At 39.5% G+C, this 19,252-nt stretch overlaps 2 protein-coding genes across 4 annotated transcripts in view; one reads left to right on the top strand and one right to left on the bottom strand.

Annotated features, from left to right (window-relative positions):
- Positions 1 to 19,252, top strand: part of LOC105251226 (unconventional myosin-Ie) — a 28,882-nt gene that overhangs the window by 8,681 nt on the left and 949 nt on the right. The window contains exons 11-20 of the mRNA XM_011257846.3: positions 14,702 to 14,872; positions 14,968 to 15,134; positions 15,869 to 16,076; positions 16,709 to 16,939; positions 17,057 to 17,341; positions 17,492 to 17,647; positions 17,729 to 17,868; positions 17,973 to 18,124; positions 18,292 to 18,636; positions 18,868 to 19,209. Of these exons, the coding sequence (XP_011256148.1) occupies positions 14,702 to 14,872; positions 14,968 to 15,134; positions 15,869 to 16,076; positions 16,709 to 16,939; positions 17,057 to 17,341; positions 17,492 to 17,647; positions 17,729 to 17,868; positions 17,973 to 18,124; positions 18,292 to 18,636; positions 18,868 to 19,209 (2,197 nt within the window). The remainder of the gene's footprint in view (positions 1 to 14,701; positions 14,873 to 14,967; positions 15,135 to 15,868; positions 16,077 to 16,708; positions 16,940 to 17,056; positions 17,342 to 17,491; positions 17,648 to 17,728; positions 17,869 to 17,972; positions 18,125 to 18,291; positions 18,637 to 18,867; positions 19,210 to 19,252) is intronic.
- On the bottom strand, positions 156 to 14,762 carry LOC105251224. 3 transcript variants are annotated; one of them, XM_025406868.1, is made up of 4 exons: positions 10,441 to 10,720; positions 4,516 to 4,941; positions 3,268 to 3,477; positions 156 to 1,368 (listed from the first exon to the last, which is right to left on the bottom strand). In XM_025406868.1, the coding sequence occupies exons 3-4, from the start codon at positions 3,474 to 3,476 to the stop codon at positions 639 to 641; spliced, it is 939 nt and encodes a 312-aa protein (XP_025262653.1). In that variant the 5' UTR covers position 3,477; positions 4,516 to 4,941; positions 10,441 to 10,720; the 3' UTR covers positions 156 to 638. The 3 variants fall into 3 exon arrangements, with proteins under 3 accessions (XP_025262653.1, XP_011256146.1, XP_011256147.1); XM_011257844.3 differs by lacking the exons at positions 4,516 to 4,941; positions 10,441 to 10,720 and adding an exon at positions 14,674 to 14,762; XM_011257845.3 differs by lacking the exon at positions 4,516 to 4,941 and having other exon boundaries at positions 157 to 1,368.

Here is a 19,252-nt window from a genome sequence, read left to right as displayed (position 1 = left end):
ATATTTTATCAGCACGTGTGCATACTTTTTCACTTATCGTGGCAAGTTAATATATATTATTCTATTGTCTTAATTTTATATTAGGCGATTTTATATATATTTTAAGCACACATATATTAATCTGTATATAAATAATGATATATGTGTAGTACTCTTATGTATATTAATAATATTTATATACATATAGTATTCTTATATGTATATTCATCACCGTAAGTTGTCACATTCCCGGCGTAAATTAAGCTCTTAAGGCCGATGATTCAACATGAATTTTAATGATATTAGATTCTCAAGACGAGATAATATTTTTTCATGCAATCACAGCTAGTTCTCATCGAGGTTTTTAAAGTTTCGTGACCATGGGAAAATGTGATTTTAATTTTAATTTGATTACTATGTAAAAAATGAACAAATTCGGAAAAATAATTATTAGCGCTCTTTATAAAGCTCGCAATACGTGAATAAGTACTTTATAAAATAAAATGTTTTGTCGCAATTCTTTTTGGTTATATTTTTTTGTACTTTCGTGCTCCTAAGCACGAGTGCAAAATTCTTTGCTATCGCAAAAACATGCGTGATCGCATTCGCATTCTTCGCGAAGAAACCAATTTCATGCCAGTTTTTATTCGATTATTCAATTATTCCTCGATGAAGCCGTATCCCGGCAAGATATCCGTTCTCCTGAACGCGTACCTTTGTACAGGTGTGGTCTGCGCCATCAGCGACCGAACCTTGCTGGGCGGCGCAGGTATCTGCTTGGGCAATTCGCTGGACGTGACCATGGAGTTCTCCGTGGTTGACGGATCGTCCACGCGTTCGTACAATGTCGCTTGATCGTTTGTCTTATTGTCTACCTCCTCGCTCTTGGACGAAACGACACCATCCACGCGACGGTCGAATTTTTTGGGCGGTCGAGCTTTCTTGTCTCGCGTCTTCCAGTCGGTCTGCCTCTCGAACGGTCGCGTCACCCTGAGGTATCCCACCGCACCCTCGCTCGGGGTCACCGTCAAGGTCGGCGAGACAGCTTCCTTGCGGAAGGAGCCGCTGTGTCCGCGCACGTTTACGTAGACTCTAGGCCGACCGCTCTTCAAGTAGTACAGCTTCTCGTCGAGGCTCTGCAGTTTCGGCGACGTCCTCAACAGGACTCGCTTGTCGTCGTCGAAGGTGTCCAGTCGATAATTTGGACTCAGCCCCATGTCGCGCACGCCGAGAATCGAGTGCGGGATCACCTCGGGATTCGGATATCCGGGGTCGCTCGGTATTTGCGGCTGCTCGCTGGTTTGCTGCTGATTCAGCATCGCGTGCACCAGACCTTGCAGATTCGCGGCGTCCATTTCATCCGCGTTTCGCAACTCGATTTCGACAAATCTACAAGAGCAAGAGAGAAAATATTGAATTTTCACATTTTTGCATAAAGATCACGCGGCTTTCCGGTATCACGAGTCGTCGGAAAGCGCACTCTTCGCGGTTCAGAAAATTAACTGTAAATATATAGTACGAGTAACGGATACAATTATTAATAAAATATGCCATCGAAGCTAATCCGATATTAGCGGTAAGATAAACATCGCCAACGGAAGATTACTTTTCGAGCCGCGGTCCATGGCCGTTACTCGATTTTCACGACATTGTAAGTGTCATTGTACATGAATGTCTCCTCTTCACGGATATTCGCGATTATTAAACCGCAGGCGATCGTTGCGGCCGCACGAGAAAAGGATCGAGATAATCGGCTTGAACCAGCCTTCGTCGCTTTATTCGCTCGATACTTTGCTTTCAAAATTGTTTCGGTTACTCTGTTCCTTCCGCCCCCTTTTCAGGTATCGATGCCTTAAGATACGTATTGCGATCACGTAGATCTACCGTCGTTGAAATTACACAGGAGCAATTACTCTCGGTCGAGTTTCTCACGTTTCTCGTGCGCCGACGAACGAAGACGGCTTTTCATTTGCCGCTAATTGGGCCGCTTTCTGGCGGTGAGAAAGAACGAGCGGGATTTTCCGCTTTTGTTCGAGCGCTTTAGAATCACGAGATCTCGGAGCAAATATCGTTTCTTAATCGTGCTGAGTCAGTCGACGGAATTTCTCAAAGAGAAGCCGTTAGAATCTAACAGAATAACACACCAAAATGTTAGTGTCATCCATTAATATGCATGTATGTTATACATGTATGACCAACATTTTGAATCTAATATATATTGACAAAAATAAATATATTAAAAGAGAGCTCAAATAAAATATAATTTATACATTAAAATGATACACGCAAGGGAGATTCTTTAAGGATGCTTTGTATGTACAATCCCAGCAAAAAGTAGCTGAAAATCAATATGATTTGACGAATATATCCACTTTTGGTGTATTTTGAGTATGAGAAATTGCGTGGAATATTGAAATTTGATCTTAGCTACAGTGCAGAGATGTATTTTTTAATATTTATTGCGTTTTTACTGAAATATTCCGAATTTTGTTAATCGAAATGATTAACTTTTGGCAGAGAATTTCGCCTTGTGACAGATACATGACTAACTTCATTAAATTATATTTAATATCTTTTTAATCAGTTAGTACTTGTATAATATTATTTGACCAAATATTTCCTCTGTATCTACTTTTGCAAATTTGAAACAAATTCTGAATATTATTTCCATGTGTTTTTGTCATTTGAATCGACGTGGTTATACGTTTCCCACAAGAACACGTGTTAATTCGATGCAAATTAAAATCCTTATAACTTGTGAACGCTTTATGCCTGATTCCATCAACTGCGTTTAATTTTAATCTTAGTTTAACTCACTTTTTATCTCCTTCTAACTCTTCCTTTAGAAAGAGACAAAGAGTGAATTGAACTAAGATTAAAGTTAAACGCGGTTGGTGAAATCGGGCCTTAGTGAATCGATTTAAAATTTGTACTGAAGATTCTAAACATATGTAAGGATATTCTGTACAATTTTCATTAAATTCCCAATATTTTGAATATAAGTACAAAATATCCTTAAGCCTTTCATAAAATCTCTACGATCACAATCTTTCTCAAATGTATATTTTGCATCGACTCGAAGTAGAACGAGTTTGCAGTGAATCGATAACAATCAACGACTATTTATCGGATTATTTCAAACTAGTTCTAAGGTTCCGAGCAAGCGAAAGTGAACTGTTGTCGAGCGCAACGACGGCGTGTAATATCGATACCGGTCAGCGCGCGATGAAGAAAGAGAGGCGCTACAAAACCAAGGCCGCCTGAAGAGTAAATTATCGATAGTAATACCTGTAGTCTTCGGGTCTGTCTATGTTGATGTCTCGGGCGGGGACTCCATGAAGGGACTTGCCCTCGAGCGCTTTGCGCGCTGACAAGTCCTGATCCTGACGAATGCGATTAGGATGCGACGAGGGCGGTCGCGGCAGGACCATAGCCGACGTGGTCAGCTCGAGCAGGACGAGCACCACGGTGGCGCAGATATTGATTCTCCACGACATTCTGCAAACAAATTTTCTCCCATTATAAAATTCCATGTTCCATATTTTATAATAAAAAATTCGGGCTTAATTATTCGTATGTTATATACAACTTTTACACATTCCAGTCGCTTTTGTAATTAAAGCTCGTAGCTAGATCATCAAAGAGAAATTGAAGAGACCGTTTCCAGCTGTCTTGGTCAACTTCTTTACGTAAGGCACAATGCATGTGACTCCGATTGAAATTGCTAGGCCGGAAAGGATTAATAACGTGCGATTAGTCGTCTCGTTGCGCGAGACAGCGACCGAATTTCCGTAATCATGCCAGTTACGCGAGAGAGCGCGTTATTCTTTCGAGAGTCGAAATAGGTAGACCTCGGACGATTTCACGAAGCGTTTTCTTAACCGCCAAAAAGCCGTGCACGACAAAATAACGGGGCGATGCCGACATGCGTCGACGTAACGGGCCCGTTAGTAATGAACGTGGTGAAAGTTTTACATGCGCGGACGACCCGGTCCCGACTCAAGAACAAAATGATACAATTTCTCTTGTTTTCCTTACGTAAGCTACGAGAATGCATACAAAGGCAAGCACTATAGAATGATCCGGTCCTACCCTTTTCTCGGTCCTTTAGGTTCCTAGAATCGCGAGAAAACGTCGCGATAAACAGAATGAAGCGCGAAACGTGTCTTTTGAAGAAGAACGCGAAGAAATGGCGGATCGAGCGGCGACTCGTTACACTTTTGCCTGATACCCAGTTCGCACGTTTTCGATCTCCTAATTTTGCGCGAACCTAAAATAGCTCGGAGCGAGAGATAGTCTTGCGATATAGGAACGATCGGAATTTGCGTCTGTTTTGTGTAACATTGAGCTCGAAATGAATTCAACGTTGAAATCTCACATTGGCGTTTCTGCGTATAGATTCTACACTAGTTTAGCCGCGAAATGATAATTGTCCGCCGCTAGCACGACGATACGTTCCAATAAGCATCCAGCTCTCCGCTTTGATGGCGCAATGATTGAACGGGATCGGGAGAATATTTTCTCAAATGCACTCACCTTGCGCCAAGAGCGAGGTTGAGCAGCGCGGCGAAAAACTTGCGTCAAGTGTCTCTCCTCTCTCTCGTGTGACGTTTGTTACGTAATTATATTACGTTAATTATTACCATTCTGGAATGTTTTTTTGATAATTTCCAAGAATAAATTTTTTTCTTCTAGGAGTACCTTTCGAAAAACGCTTGAAAAAAATACAAGTGCGTGAGTAGGCCGCGGAAAAGGCTGCTTTCGTGAGATTTCACGATGAGCCTGGTGGTTTCAGACGGGTGGTGCTGCGAAACTCATCGAGGCAGGCCACGTGCGATTGTTTTCGCGTGCAGTTTCATAGCTTTATCTAAACGCAAAATCTCCTTTCTACTCTACTATCGGCGCAGTCGAGGAAACGCATTTCTCGAATCATCAAGTAGTAAGGATGGCTCACTCACCGTCCTGTAAAATTTATCGCACATTTGCAATCAAATTATAGATAATATCGCCTACACATTTTATGTGATTTTCTTCACATAAGATTAAACAGAATTCCTCGAATTTATTCGATTTTCGTAGTTTTGATAGTTTGCGATCGTAATAAAAAAGACAATGCTCCCCTAAGAGCGAGTAAACTTATGTTCTTTTCTTTTTTTTCTCTCGATCGTGAAAGTATTCGTTTGCTAGCCGAATAATCGTTACAAACTTTTTCCGTTCTCATCGTCGGAAACTTTTTCAATTTTGTCGACTACTTTCTCCTACTCTCTTTTTATCATTTTATATCGTCTCCCATTAGAAATTTATTAAAAGAATCAATGATCCATAACTTGCCGAATCGCTTTTTATGAAAAATTAAAAGCGAAAATAATTATCGAATGGTTGGGCGGTATATATCGATCAAACAATTTGCACGCACGTTGAATAGAACGATACCACAAATGGTTATAAAAACAATCTGATTCAGCCATCAAGTTTAATAGCCAAGAATATGACTCTTTTTCTAGAGAGATCTTCAACAGATCGCTTTTTAAATCATGTTTTATACGCGATTAACTAGCAAATCTAATAAGTTCAACAATCTCTAATAAATATTAAGTAATTTGATCAAACTAATGTTTTTCCAAAAAAGGTATATCCCAAAGTACAAAAAAAAATAATCAGAAAATCAAATATATCGAGAGAGATGCATTATCGCGAAGTTTAACGAAATAAGCAATAACATTATAATATATACAAGCCGGGATCCTCTTGTACGATGTTCGCAATCTCGCATTATCGTTCTCGTTCGACAAAAGTATAACGGGGAGCCCCGCTCTCTCTCTCCTCGCGAGATCTACTCGGCCGATTCACGTCGCCAGATAGGTGTGGTTCACCCACCTCGTCGGTGAACAGGTTCTCTTAAAAAGTGCAAGTGCAATCGTTGCCCCGGTGAACGCGCTCGGCTAATGCTGAGCGAAGCGGAGCGTGCGACTCCACGTGGAGTCGATCTGTCAAACGGTGACGGCGGCACTCCGACTCTCCACCGTTCTCACCAGTTGCACTCACCTAATCGCTCGACATTTTTCGTGCCGACGTCATTGCTAGTGCACTCTGTACTGCGTTTTCTTTCCATATCGATTTTCTCCTCTTACGCCGCTTACGTAAGTTATCTGAGTCGAGAATGCTATTTAAATCGCTACAAATCGATTAGTTGGATAATCAAGAATTTACATGTACACTTGATGATCGTTCAAATATCTCGTAATTTAATTTGCCGTTCAATTTTTAGTTAGATATCGAGGATGACTCGTTCAATTCGTGCGATCCTGCGTAATGTATTTACATTTGTAATTGCAATTTATCGTTGCTTCATTTCCTACATCTCGCGACGACGACAAAATGACTGTGCGAGTAAATATGCTTAATTTTCGAGAAAGTTACAGACTCGATCAGGTTTCTCGACTGATTTCTTGCGGTCGGAGAATAATCAAAATCGCGCGGTTTGCGTTAATCGGTAGTTTCCCTTAATCGTCGGGAATCATAGAGAATATCTTTGGAATTTCCTTGAAAAAAAATCTCCTTCCTTTTAGCGGCAAATAAAGTTTGTTGATTTTTTTCTCAATATCGGATGTCACGAATAAAATCTCTTTGAGCAATTGTTAAAGAGCAAAACCTCTAACAACCTCAATTAACGGTATAAACTTTTATTGTAAAAATTCTGCCGATTTGACTTGAAGAGACAATTGCGAATCTTATGTCGATCGTAACGTATTGCGCAAGATGGAATGATATGAATTTATATGCCGCTCTATATGTATAGATATATTGTATAAACGAGCGAGAGACTTTGTCCGTTGAACTAGGACAAGAAAGAAATTCATAAAGTTATCTCTCTATTCATTGTCGCGCTTTCAGTTCTGATTAATGAATGCTCGCCGCAAAACACACCATAAAAGACCATTCGTTCCCGGCGTATCCGCGAGATCAAATTTAAATGCCACGTTAAATCTCTCTATTCGGAATAATGTAGCGCAAAGGGTAAAACATGGACGCGAGACGATTTACAGCATATTTACAATTGATTCCTCATGGCATGAAAAGCATCGCGCAAACGGATCGCGTCGCGCGATCCGTAGGTGGATCTCGCGAGCGAATGAAGACGAAACGGTAGCGAAGTAGGACGTGGAGAATTTATTGTCGCAGCCTCCGAGCGCGACGGCGTGTACTCGTATTCGTACGACACGCGAGCTCGGAACGAATTCATTCCGGACAGAGATTCATAAATAATCGTCGATACGAGTTATATATGCGCGCGTAAACTTATCCCGTATCGATAAGTCTGATCGATTCCATAGAGATGTCTGACGAAGAATATTTGCATTCTCGAAAAGTATAACGCAAGATGAAGAAAGAAAAAATGATATTTTCTCTCTCCGTCATTCGCAACGTTCGTGAATTTATCGTCGATATTATATATGCCTACTGAGAGAAAAAAAATTTGGTTGCATTAATTAGAAATCTAGGAAATTCAACCAGTATGTCTGTTGGAAATTGAACGAATCAGAATTCCTTCAGGAATTATCAGATGGATATGATTAATTTCTTCCTGTTAAATTTAATGTTCTTTAAAATATTAAAATATTAATTAAAAATTTAAAATCCTTTAAAATATTAATTTCCTCCTGCTAAATTTAATCAAATTTTCTTGGTAATAATACTAAATTTGCAAAAAGGAATGGCATCACTGTGTCCTCGTTTAGTTATATAACAGGAAGTCTTATAGATCAAACTAAAAAATATTAAACTAAATCCTTATATAAAATTTATTAAACGTTCTAGTTATAAAAAGTCGAGTCTTATCGCGATAACTAGAAATTCTGCTTGGTTTAATCAAAATACCTTCTACCAGATCCACGTCTTGTTGGTACAATCAAACGATTTTTCTCAGTGTATATACAATACTTGCAGATACTTATTATGAAGGTAATCATTAGATTTCACACCGGAAACAGCGACTCGCGACTCATGTATCGGATATTACACCGACAAATTTTTAATTAACCGGCGTATTGTTCTGCTCACACGATGGAAAATTTATTATGTCCGTAATCGCAATATCGCGTATTATGTCTACGATAAATCGAAGGAGTTTACGCTCGTTAAACGAAGGAATCGAGACGGAAGAGGACGCGTGCCGATTTCACTATATTAATTAGTATTCGTAATCGCGTACGCGCGCATTATCGCAACGAGAGACGAAAGAAAGTTTTTTCTCTTTCCTTTCGCGTTGTCATTGTTCGCTTTCCCCTAGATCGACGAGAGTTTTTAAACGGCTCTTGTCGGAGTAAATATTTTGACGAGTCGTTCGAAGACAGGATTCTCAAGTAATGATCGACATTCGAAATATTCGAGACTGACTACCGCTTCGAGGGACGCTTTCGATCGTAGAATCGCGCACGTGATAACCAAGACAACTCGGCAATGGTCAACGCGAGCTATCGCGTTATATCGGAACTTAGAAAGTCGAGGAAACGTTGCCGGTTGCATGCGAACTGGTCGACTCCCACGCCACACTTACGGGCACTTGCTTACATTCTTACGTAAATACTCGACGAGGATCTCTCGATCGCGCGTTATCGTTCGCCGACCATCGAACCATCGCTCGTCGTGCAAGGTGCCACGAGGAAAGCAGAGATGCAGCAATTAAATTCACACCTGAATGGAAAGTGAGAGTCTTGTGGTCAAGGCCCGGAGGCTGGGCCCCAGGATGTTGCTCGCGTCCTTTAGCGGCTTCGAGAAACAGAGAGAGAGATAGAGGGACGACTTTTACGTATCTAACCAAGTTGTGCGTTCTCATTTAGATTAATCATTCGACTGTCCTTGGAGCTGAAAAGAAACAATGTCGTCGTTGTTTCTTCCGCTCTTTCGACGCGCGTTGTAGGATTCTGTGGCGAGGAAGAAGAATCGCGTACGCGAAGCGAAGGAGATAATTGCAACTATTATTACATGTCAGTTTTGCTGCGCGGGAAAATAAAAGCGTTAAAATAAAAGCGTTATATGCTTGCTGGGAACAAGAAAAAAAATTGCATTCGGTGCGCCGCGCCTTTCCTCGTTCCGTTTGCCGCGGAGGAAGGAAATGATCTCCACGTTGAAAACGTGGTCGTCGGACCGCTTCGATAGATCGATCATGATTATCCTGCAGCGGACACGAAACGAATGAACGGTACGTTTAATTGATCCTTTATGTAACTACGAACTTTTTATTCGCGCGCCAATCGAAAAGTCATCTCGCGCTTTATTTTTCTTCATCGAAAGTAAAGACAAAGTGCAACATTTTTCCCTAAGGCAGAAACGTTTGTCGTTAATTAATACTGTGGGATAATTTATTAACTTACTTGCTATTCATGTGGTTTAATTATTCTATACTTTTAATTAATTTTCTCATGTTAACCAAGCCGTATTTGTTGAAAATTATTAAGAGATAAAGAAGAAAGAGAGAGAGAGAGTGAGCATATTTATAATATAGTAGAATATTTATCGCAAATTTATGCAGGTGATATTCATTGGGAGTGACGTTTAACGAGCTCATTTTGATTACAACTTTACGGCCGCTCTTCGTTTGCGTTGCGATTACAATGGCGTTTCGCAACGCAAAGCAATTAACTTCCATTAGAAGATTATTGGCGGATGTCGAGCGGTTTAATCTAACGCAAATTGACGATTGCAAAGTATCTATGTATAAATGAATATTGTCCAAACGTCTAAACCTCTTATAATGTATAATTATTCGACTCATTTGTTATGCATCATTCTTCTCTTTCTTTATTTTAAATTTCCATGACGAATATTCCGTAATATTCTCTCATACTTTAATAAAACAATTTTAATTAATAAATTCTACATTTTGCAATCGTGTTTTATCCTTTATATTCGATGATTGAATCGCGTACCTACTTTTCGGTCAATTCTTTACATCTTAACAAGTCTTTGAAGCTGTTTTTATAAATCACCTATCACGATACAAATTGAAGTCGCTTTTATAAGTGTGATGCGGGGATAATCGCGACGATAAAATTTGAATGTCGGAACGTCATTGTACGCGACAAATCTTCTTTATATAATCTTCGTCACGTTGTTGAATTGATCACTGCGTGAAACCGTTGCCGCAAAATTCGTGACATAAAATGCGTGACATATCGAATGCGCGACTTTGCAAACAAATTTCCATCAAAGCCCGAAATTACTCTTTAATGGAATTAATCGAGAGACCATCCGCTTGATACAAACATGTCTCGTTTAAATTCCGAAAAATTATTAATACGTCGCACTTTTAAACTTTAAATTAGGCGTGCGATTTGTTGAAAAACGATAACGCCAACTTGATTAATAACGATAATGATTATATTATATTAAATGATTATATTACAAATGCAAGAAGTAAACATTGTATTTTAAAGCGCGTGTTAAGCAAGGGGAACGTACCTGAAAGGCAACCAACATATGATTTTGGATCCAACACCTCTCGCGATGCACGGGTCGGTTTCTCGTTTATCGTTCGCGATCGTTACTCTTCTTCAGCCTTCGAGCAAAAGTAGATTCGAAATCACTCGATCTTCTTATTATGCAACGCGCGATCCATTCGTTCGCGTGTGCGCGAGGATCGCGCCGATTGGTATCATCCACAATGAGGCTCGACGACGAAACGTGGTCGCGGCTCCGTGTTGCACTGCGGCCAAGGATCGAGTGAAGGTAATGAAATAGCTAAGTGAAGCGATATCGTTGTCTCTCTCTTTCTCTTTCTCTCACTCTTCCCACGTGCGGCTTCCACCACTCTTCGCACTTTAAGATTTTCTGATTGGCCGCATTCTGTGTGCCTCGTCGGTGGTTTTTAATTTTTTTCGCGACGCACGTGACTCGCGAAAATCAAGTACATCTTGCAATTAAATCAAGCGTCATCTTTAATTAAAAGGTCCATTTCTTTTTACCGCGAGAGAATCAATCTAACTTTAACGCAAGCGTTTTTTTGAAATTTTGAAATATTTATTGATAAAAGAATTCAAATAGCTTTGAAGAGTAAGAAATGTATGTATCGCGCGAAAATATATATATTTGCAAATAGAACTTTGATTTCACGAGGCAATCGTCGCCGTAGTAAATGTGCTTCTAGATTAGCTTTATCTCACACGCGATAAATGATGCAATATAACTGCAAATCTTCTAATAAAGTTAACATTGTCGCAACGGTAGTGACCCTTGAACTTCTTACGGATATATCAAGATGACATCTTTTGCGTTTCCGATGCACGTCGCGATAAGGATACAGTTAACTTCAGATTCCGGTAAGACAGTGAAAACTAGGATAATACGCAATTATTATCACATTTTGTTGATTGATATTTCTCTCAATACCGTCTTTATATAATTTCAAATTTCTTTCGCTTATAATGTTAACATATAATACATAAAATTAAAATTGTTTTATTGTCTGTTAAAATAATTGTACTTTAAATTTAAAAAAATATATATATATAATTTTAAGGAAAATTCTCCTTTTTCAACATTTTTGTCTTGTCACATAATTAAGCGATACCAAATATGGGTCTACGTATTTTTTGATAGCCTAATCTTTATGTATATCGAAAGATATAAATCATAGTAAGAAATTCCCGTCTCTTGCTTAACGCAAGAGGAATTCCGTTAAGGAACAAAATAGTTTGACCGCGAGTTGACATTTGGCATCTAACTGTCTCACGAATCCGGCGATCTCTCGTGAAATCGAGATGAGGCTACCCTCCTTTTTTCTCTGTCTCTCTCTCTTATTTTCACCGCCGTTAACCCAGAATACACACATCTATCTTCTCCATTATCTACGTTTTTATACGCCCTTCTCCTCTCGACAAACCCCAGTAATTCCGGGCAACAATGAAGCGCGATTCCCATGAGCGATATTTGCGACTCCTGATCTAATTAGTTTAGCACGTTGCGACCTTTTTTTTTTAACTCATTAACGTTAATTCAAAATGAACACGTGGTATACGTATATTAGACATTTGTCTTTGTAAAAGCGTAAAAATTGGAAAAATATCTAGAGATGTATACCCATTGACACTTAATGTATAAAAAAACGAAAAGATTTGGCATATAAATATAAACACATACGCATTCATATATACATGTGTATGTGTGCGTGAAATTAATTGAATTCTGTTTCGATAAAGTAGAGCATATCAAACACGTGAACTACTTTTTTTCTTCATTTTTATATTAAGATTGTGATTAAGATGATATAGAAAGCTTTAATAACTCGTTCTTTAATCAAATTTGTGCACGTAACAATCATTCTTTCTGTATACAAGTCCAACACCTTTGACCGTCTCTATTAAACTTTTCTCTTTCTAAGCAAAAAAAATGATATTATCTCTCGTAAGCGACAATAATCTTGTACTAATCGCGAAATGACGAGAAATAAGACAAAGAATACATTACGTAACGGGTCACACATCCTTGCGTTGTCCACACGTGCGCGTTCGTTAAACGAGGCGCTACTTTTAATTACCGTCCCGCCCGCCTATGCGGGCTCTAACGGAATCTAATTTTGAGAAAATTGCCGGAAACCCCGATGGGCGCGGGTGCGCGAGTGTTTACATAGGCAAAGCATCCGGGTTGCATCGGGTGCGGGGACCGGCACGACAATGCATCCATTGGACGCGTTCCGCGAGGAACGATACGGAAATCAGAACGCGTATCCGTCGGGCGTCCTTAAACCTTACGGAGTATGCCGTGCAAGCGGAGCAAGCGGGGTCGGAGGTGAAATGTGTCAGTGGAAAGTTAAGGCGACAAGACAATTGCTCGCGACAAACAAATCTAATAAGAGGATACAATTGTCCGCGGATTGAACAAGCTCCCGATCTTGAGAACTTGTTGCGCGCTCCTCTTTGTTCTCTCCTCGAGTTTTTCCTCCTGTCGCACTTTTTTGACGCAAATGAATTGAATTTAATTGTCCGCGAAAGGAAAACTACGCCACGAGTGACTGCAACGCGTGAAATGACAGATCATTGTATCTTGTGGCGCGAATGCGTAATTGATACTTGTGCGCGTTTCTAACAATCAACGAAACGTCACGACAAAGTAATTGCGCGTAATCAACATGATTAATTTGTTTATCGCGGCTAATTAAATATTAGCGACGCGTCTGCATCTTTTTCTTTTGTAAAAAAATAGTTTAATAGATATATTTCCTTACCGCGATATTATTTTAATTAGCGTGTATTAATATCGCGTGTAATAATTAAATTCGCGTCTTATTCCGACGAGATTGATCGAACAGTTTTTTGCCAAGGGACAGTTCGAGAGCGGCGGAGAGGTGAAATAATAATGGCCGCGCAAAGTGAAAGCACCTGCTCCGAAAGGACGCTAAGAAATCGTGAATAAAGCGCCAAATTTAGTATACATTAATTATCCACCATGTTACGAACCATTCATTCGCCAATCACTCGAGAGTCGTTTGATTGACGCTCCATCCATCGACGGACTATTATTTGCCAAACACGGAAATGGAGTATTATAAAATATTATCAGGGAGAGAAAGACAGAAAGGAATTGATAATATATATTAAATGTACGCGAATCGGTTGTTTGCCGAGAGGATCTTAAATCTTTCACGGAATCCGAAACTGTGAATACAGAAAAGAATCAAATTCGGGGCATAATGTCATTGTCCAGCGCAGTCTTCCGAAGAACAATCAAGATGGAAACAGTGTCCATCCATCATAAAGAGGTCAAGCCTCATGAAAAAGAGTCGTTAACTCGACTAAAGGCCACGACGAAAAAATCGTGCCACTTCTGGTTACCGAGGTGGCGTGTCGCGATCGGATCGCAACTAGACCGAGTAAAAAAAACTTGACCGTGAATTGCCTTTGCGAGCGCAAAGACGAGCTGAAAAATTGTCTACTTAAAAGCAAGACCTCTCGGGCAAGCCCAATTTCGGGACGATCGTGCGAGATCGTAGCCTTTGGTCGCGTGTAATTATGCGTGACCGTGAAAAGGAATCCGCGCTGACGATCGAAAGATTATAATGGATGCAAGTCCTCGGGACACCTGATGAGGAAACATATTTCATCTTACGTATTTGATTTCACGTAATAATTACGCGAATGTCGCAGGACGGGCGAGTTGTTGCGAAACAAGCCAGTCTAGGACTGGGGAAAGGGTTGAAATAAGGCGACGAGACCAGTTTTCTCGCTGGCTGCAACGGCGAGTTCTCCGGGTACACCTTCGGCAATGAGCTGAAATGGAAAGCGATTTTAAAAGCGCCCGGCAATCGCGTTATTACTACGCCTTTCCCTTCTATCGCCTCGAGAAAACGAGATATAAATCGCTTGTACGTGCGGGATATATACGCGGTGTTACCGGCGGCACGCAATTAAGCCCGTATTTTCGACGTAACGCTGTTTGCGTGCCTCGCAACCTGCGCATACCTTCCACGAAAGTTAGATCGACAATTTAAATCACTCGAGTAATCTGTGACGCGTCTGTCACAGATTTTTCATATTTATCGACATCTTTCTCTCTCTTACATCTGTCGATCATGTCACCCATCGATTAATATGCTTTCTTAATTATCTAAATAATTGCGAATGAATGACAACAATTTTTTATTTCTTATTTCATAAAAAAAAATCTTGCCATTATCACGATGTACTTTATCTTGCGTACCTTGAATCGAATCCCTCTTCGTTTTTAGGAGGAGTATGTTTCCGAGAACATTAGATGGACACCCATAGAGTACTTTAATAACGCCGTCGTAGTGGAACTTCTCGAGGGTAAAAGGCCACCTGGTCTTTTTCTAGTACTAGACGACGTATGCGCGACGCTCCACGGCGGTAGCACGGGCGCCGACGTCGACTTGAAGAAGGTATGAAACGTTGCAAAATCCAAATCGGCGCATTTTTCGACGACGATACTCTTTACGGTTCAATAATATTCCAAATTATATTATAAATCTTGCAGAAACTGGCAGGAACGGCCAAACAGCACGTGCACTTCCAAGACATTAGCGACGGTTTCGCAATCCTGCATTACGCCGGTGCGGTGTCCTACTCTGTCGATGGATTTTGCGATAAGAACCGAGACGTCCTCTTCTTGGATCTGATCGAATTGATGCAAACCAGCTCCAAGTAAGCGATTGCATTACCTGTCAATTATACGTGTGACAAATTATTCCAAATACTATGCTAGACAAACTCGCATAGCGTATCGCTTGACGATGATTAATTAACCCGTACTATTTCTCTCTATCTTTATCCTTTTTTTTTTCTTCGATCGGATATTTCATAACGAGAGCATAAAATGGAAATAAAACATTACCACGAGAGAGATTATTAAATATTAAAATATTATATAATAGTAATAAAGAGGGAGAGAGAAAGTTAAAAAGTTTATTTTTCGCGGGGGTTAATTATGAAAGATACGAGGTATTAATTGCGTTTTATATTCTACATTTCTCAATAATCCGAACAAATATAAAGCGGAAAGTTAACTGACAGTTATCATGCTTCAACATTTGCAAACATAGTATTAAAACCTTTAGCTGTTAAAAATCACTGCGCTGTTACGTAAACTCGTCGATAATTTAATGTAATCATCGCTTAATTACTAATCATGCACGTTCATCATTTACGTAAGAATTACGCGGAAAATGTCGCGCAAGTCACGTGTAATAAAGAGTTACAGATCGCCGACATTTTAGTAAAATCGATGACATAATGAAAACTAGCCGATTAATTTTTTTTCATTTTTTTGTGAAATGTTTGAAATTATCGTTCGATGCGTTATATAATATTGTCTAAGAGATATATAGATATGTATCTGAAAACAGGAAAAAATAATATTTTCTTAATATGTTTCTTAGTTCCTTGGTGCGTGAACTTTATCCGCGAGACACCGGTAAAACCAAGACTCTCAAGTCCAGACCAACCACCGCGGGTAGCAAAATCAGAAGTCAAGCCAGTCGCTTGGTCGGTCAACTGATGAAATGCACGCCGCATTACATTCGGTGCATCAAACCGAATGAAACGAAAAAACCGCGAGATTGGGATTACCTGAGAGTCAAGCATCAGGTATAATAATTTGCCTAGAAAATTTTATATTTCAGAATAAACATTTACCACACGCAAAACATGAATAATATCTATAATTTATATATAATGATACATCTATAATCTAGAAAATTGCAAATACTTGTGAAAAAATCAGACAGTAATCGATAATTTCAAAAAAATGAGCAAACAAGAATGTTAATGAAATTGTCTTGGTCGTGTCCACATATTTAATTTTTAATTCAATGATGCGATATTTCGACAAACTATGCCAGAGCGATTAAAGTATCGACAAGGTATCTTTTCCTCTTCCTTCGGATAATAACGTTGAAATTTTGTTCGAGAAAGTCAATACGGCATAGTTTTCACGTTACAGTCTGCGCTAGAATGATAGTTATCCTAATGGAGTAGAATGCCCACAGAGAGATGTTCTAACGGAAACGTATTACGTGGACGTTATATTTTGCGATCGATAATAATCAGTTAAATAGACCATCGGTTACGCGAGTATTTCAATTTTAACCAAGCAAACTCGGCGGATGTACAGTTATGACTTTTTAAAAACCTTAAAAGCGGTGAATCCGAGATTCGATACCCTCTCGGCGATGAATTAACAGAAGACGATAGTAATCGCACAGTTTTCCACAATCTAGGTGGAATATTTAGGTCTGAAAGAAAATATCCGAGTACGCCGAGCTGGCTTCGCCTATAGAAGAACCTTTGCCAAGTTTCTACACAGATATGCGATCCTCACCAAGGAAACCTGGCCTCGTTGGCCCGGTGAAGAGAAACAAGGCGTAGAGTGGATATTAGGCAGCATCCATATCGATAAGTCGCAATATCAGCTTGGCAGATCGAAACTCTTCATCAAGGCGCCGGAAACCGTAAGTTTTCGTCTCGCAAAGATCTACTTTTAGCGTTACTCTCGCAGACTTGACAAAAACACACATTTCGAATTAAGTCAAGCCCAACGAATTGATTAAATAAGACCATCTACTTAGCTCTTCATGCTGGAGGAAGCTCGTGACCGGAAGTACAACATGTATGCGCGAGTCATACAGAAAGCCTTCAAAAAGTACTTTGCCCGGAAGAGGCAGCAACAACAGAAACAGGAAGCCGCTAATCTTCTCTTCGGTCATAAAGAGCGAAGACGGGCGAGTCTGAATAGAAATTTCGTGGGCGATTACATAGGGCTGGAAGGCAAGTCGCAGACAATGAGTCTACTCGGAAGACGGGAAAAGGTGTTCTTTGCCGAGGTCGTGAAGAAATACGATAGAAGATTCAAGGTGAAAGTCCCGACAATTTCGAATCACTCGAGCGTTCCTTAATTTATAAAGATATTATAAAGATAAAGATATTACCGCGAAGAAATCTATTTAATAACATACTTTTTACATTAAGATTAAAGCCTTTACGATGAATAATTTGTAAAACAGATGTGCAGAAGAGATCTCATTCTCACTGGCAAGTACCTTTATTTAATCGGCCGAGAACAAATAAAGAAAGGTCCCGAAAAGGGTAAATCTGTGCAAGTTATTAAAAGGAAGCTCCCATTTAATCAAATTAGCCACGTGTCATTAAGCACGCTGCAAGTAATTATCCTTTTATGCTAATCTGTGTACGTATTATATAATAGTATCGTATGCATTTGTTGATAATAATTTTCATTCCAGGATAATTTCATAATCATTCATACGAGGGAGGATTATGCCAGCTTATTAGAATCGGTATTCAAGACGGAATTCCTATCTGTTCTTGGCAAAAAATATCTCGAGGACATTGGCCATCCTTTGAATGTTAAATTTAGCAACGAGTAGGGGCTTTTTTATATTTCGTACATGGTTTATACTAACGCGACACACGTGTATAATGCATTCTATGCTCGAGACAAAATTCATAAATTTATTTCTTTTTCAGCTTAGAATTTAAAGTGAAGAAGGAAGGTTGGGCTGGCGGTGGAACGAGACACGTAAGGTTTACGCAAACCGATTATGGTGATAAGGAGATTTTAAAACCTTTCGGCAAAATTCTCAACGTCAGTATCGGTCCAGGATTACCAAATACAGCAAGTGAGTTTTTTATTTTGGATAATTCAATTTCGTATACGTGCAAATTATTAATTTAATAATTAAAATACCGACGAACAAATATATTTTTTATCATATACACATATGCGTGAAAAATATATAATTTCTTATTTATATAGACGCAAGTAATGATACCGCTTCTATTTCAGAACCCAATTCAGATCGATCAACATTGTTTGTTCGTTCGCATAATGATAACATACCGATTCGTTCAGCACCGAAGCTGTGCGATTTGACTTCAGTCACAATTGGGAACAATCAGACGATTATAACAGGTAAACCTCCTCCTCATCCGGTAGCAGCTGTAAGATCTACGACTTCTACACAAGCTACTTTAAACGGTAAACCAAACATTCCACCAAATCGTCCGAATGTTCAACCTATACAGCTTCAAAAAGCTATGAGAAATGGAACAAACTATCCTAACAAGCTACGGGATAAGCAGACTGCTGTAATGGGCATGTGTTGTATCAATCCCAATGCCGGACCACGTGGTAAGTTTCGACGAGCTCGATTTGAAGAAATATATCTTCAAATAAGTGAAATGCGCGAAAAAATACATAGCTTCGCAAAAATTACTTTAAAAAGAATTTTTAGGATGATAGGATCTATAAAATCGCGTATTAAATTAAAAAAATGTCAAGTGAAAAAGAATTATTTACATTTAACTATACATTAAGCTCACTTGCATAAATATTTAATATTCTTTTCCGGATGATTCAAAGGTATACTTAAATTTCCTCCACCACCTACGGACCCACCGCCACCGCACGAACCTATAAGATTCAAGTTACCCTCCCTCAATGACGAACATAACGCTTCCGGTCATCAAAGTAAAGGAATGCAAACATCCCAAGAATGGAACATGAAACAACCTAACGACGCGTTAAACCGCGTAAGGAGAAAGGAGGATAACACCGCGTACGCGGTCGCTAATAGAAAGATACCTCCCCAAAAACCGATACCACCGAGTTTGCCAAAAGTCAAGGCCTTGTACGATTACGAGCCGCAGGATCTCGATGAGCTAGGCCTCAAGGAAGGCGACATCATAGAAGTACTCAAAGAACGTGAGTTTATACATGTGATTCTGTATAATAAATAATATAATAT

This window comes from Camponotus floridanus, unplaced genomic scaffold, assembly GCF_003227725.1.
Source record: "Camponotus floridanus strain SB8 unplaced genomic scaffold, Cflo_v7.5 scaffold16, whole genome shotgun sequence".
NCBI classification, from domain to species: domain Eukaryota; kingdom Metazoa; phylum Arthropoda; class Insecta; order Hymenoptera; family Formicidae; genus Camponotus; species Camponotus floridanus.
Note: the sequence above shows the minus strand (reverse complement) of the source record. Positions and strands in the feature narration are given on the sequence as shown.

Bases quoted from the DNA above. Each gene is read 5' to 3' on its own strand.
- LOC105251224 (XM_011257844.3), bottom strand. From the start codon at position 3,476: ATGTCGTGGAGAATCAATATCTGCGCCACCGTGGTGCTCGTCCTGCTC. The intron at 1,369-3,267 runs GTATTACTATCG...TTGCTCTTGTAG, and splicing joins GACAGACCCGAAGACTACAG to ATTTGTCGAAATCGAGTTGC.